Below are 978 nucleotides of genomic sequence, written 5' to 3' on the forward strand. Positions count from 1 at the left end.
ACTTCCCAATTAAAGGCAGATTTTATGCGTTGGCCCCCGTGGATTATTGCAGGATACCTACAGTACACTACCGGGTAATACCAGCTATATATGGCAAGGCATGTAATAATTACCTGTCATAATGATTCCCTCATGTGTTTGATGAGAGAGGAACATTTTGTTTTGTTCTGTCCTCGTGAAACCTCCCCGAGCTCTCACTGCCCCCAACCAATGGTCAAGGTATCCCAAGAATGTTTTTTGAAGGAACTAAAAACATAGAAAATTATTCCACAATAAAATGTATGCAATAAATATGCAAATAGTTAAGTATCATGTCGAGGGAAATCCATGTTATCATTTTAAGTTCCACCCCCTTTTATCACCAAGTTTTTGGTGATAAAGGGGGGTGGAGGGTGGTTGTATAATACTTTAAATTAATTATTATTGTAAATGAACAAAAATATGCAAATATTTACCACAAATCTTGGATCATTTTGCGAAGTGTAGGGAGCAAGGTCCGGCTTCCTTGGCCTTGCTGACTCGTGCAGAGAGCGAACATTGAGGCAGTCAAAGAACCGGTTTACCACGGAGAAGAATTTGGCAGTCTCTGACAAGTCAGGGCCATAATATGCAGCCATAACAGCGGATACAGTGTTGCTCAACACCTAAAAATAAATTTCACACTGAAGTTGACTGAACTTCCAATAATATATTGTTAGAAATGGGGCAGAACATTTTTAACCTATTGTAATATACACACTTTATGCTAATCTAACAAAGGTTTTTTTGATTATAGTGACTCAAAAAATACTTTGCTTCACTTCCATAAAGAACTCAAATATAGCTCTTTTAAATTTTTATTACATTACACAATGGTAAAGAAATTTGTGAAATAATGCAAGACGGTCATAGTGTAAATAATAATGTACCTGTGCTGCAAGTCTCACACTCATTGTTGAAGATGGTGTCAAGAAGATATGATCATGTGTCAGCTTCGTC

At 37.0% G+C, this 978-nt stretch overlaps 1 protein-coding gene across 1 annotated transcript; it reads right to left on the reverse strand.

The window, feature by feature from the left end:
• Positions 1-113: 113 nt before the first annotated feature.
• On the reverse strand, positions 114-972 carry LOC110440757 (the record flags this gene model as incomplete). Its single annotated transcript, XM_021483901.1, has 3 exons — positions 909-972; positions 456-644; positions 114-246 (listed from the first exon to the last, which is right to left on the reverse strand). Coding segments are annotated over exons 1-3 (346 nt in total), but the record flags the coding sequence as incomplete, so codon positions are not given.
• Positions 973-978: the final 6 nt, after the last annotated feature.

The sequence above is a fragment of the Mizuhopecten yessoensis genome, unplaced genomic scaffold, assembly GCF_002113885.1.
Source record: "Mizuhopecten yessoensis strain PY_sf001 unplaced genomic scaffold, ASM211388v2 scaffold706861, whole genome shotgun sequence".
In the NCBI taxonomy this organism is placed as follows: domain Eukaryota; kingdom Metazoa; phylum Mollusca; class Bivalvia; order Pectinida; family Pectinidae; genus Mizuhopecten; species Mizuhopecten yessoensis.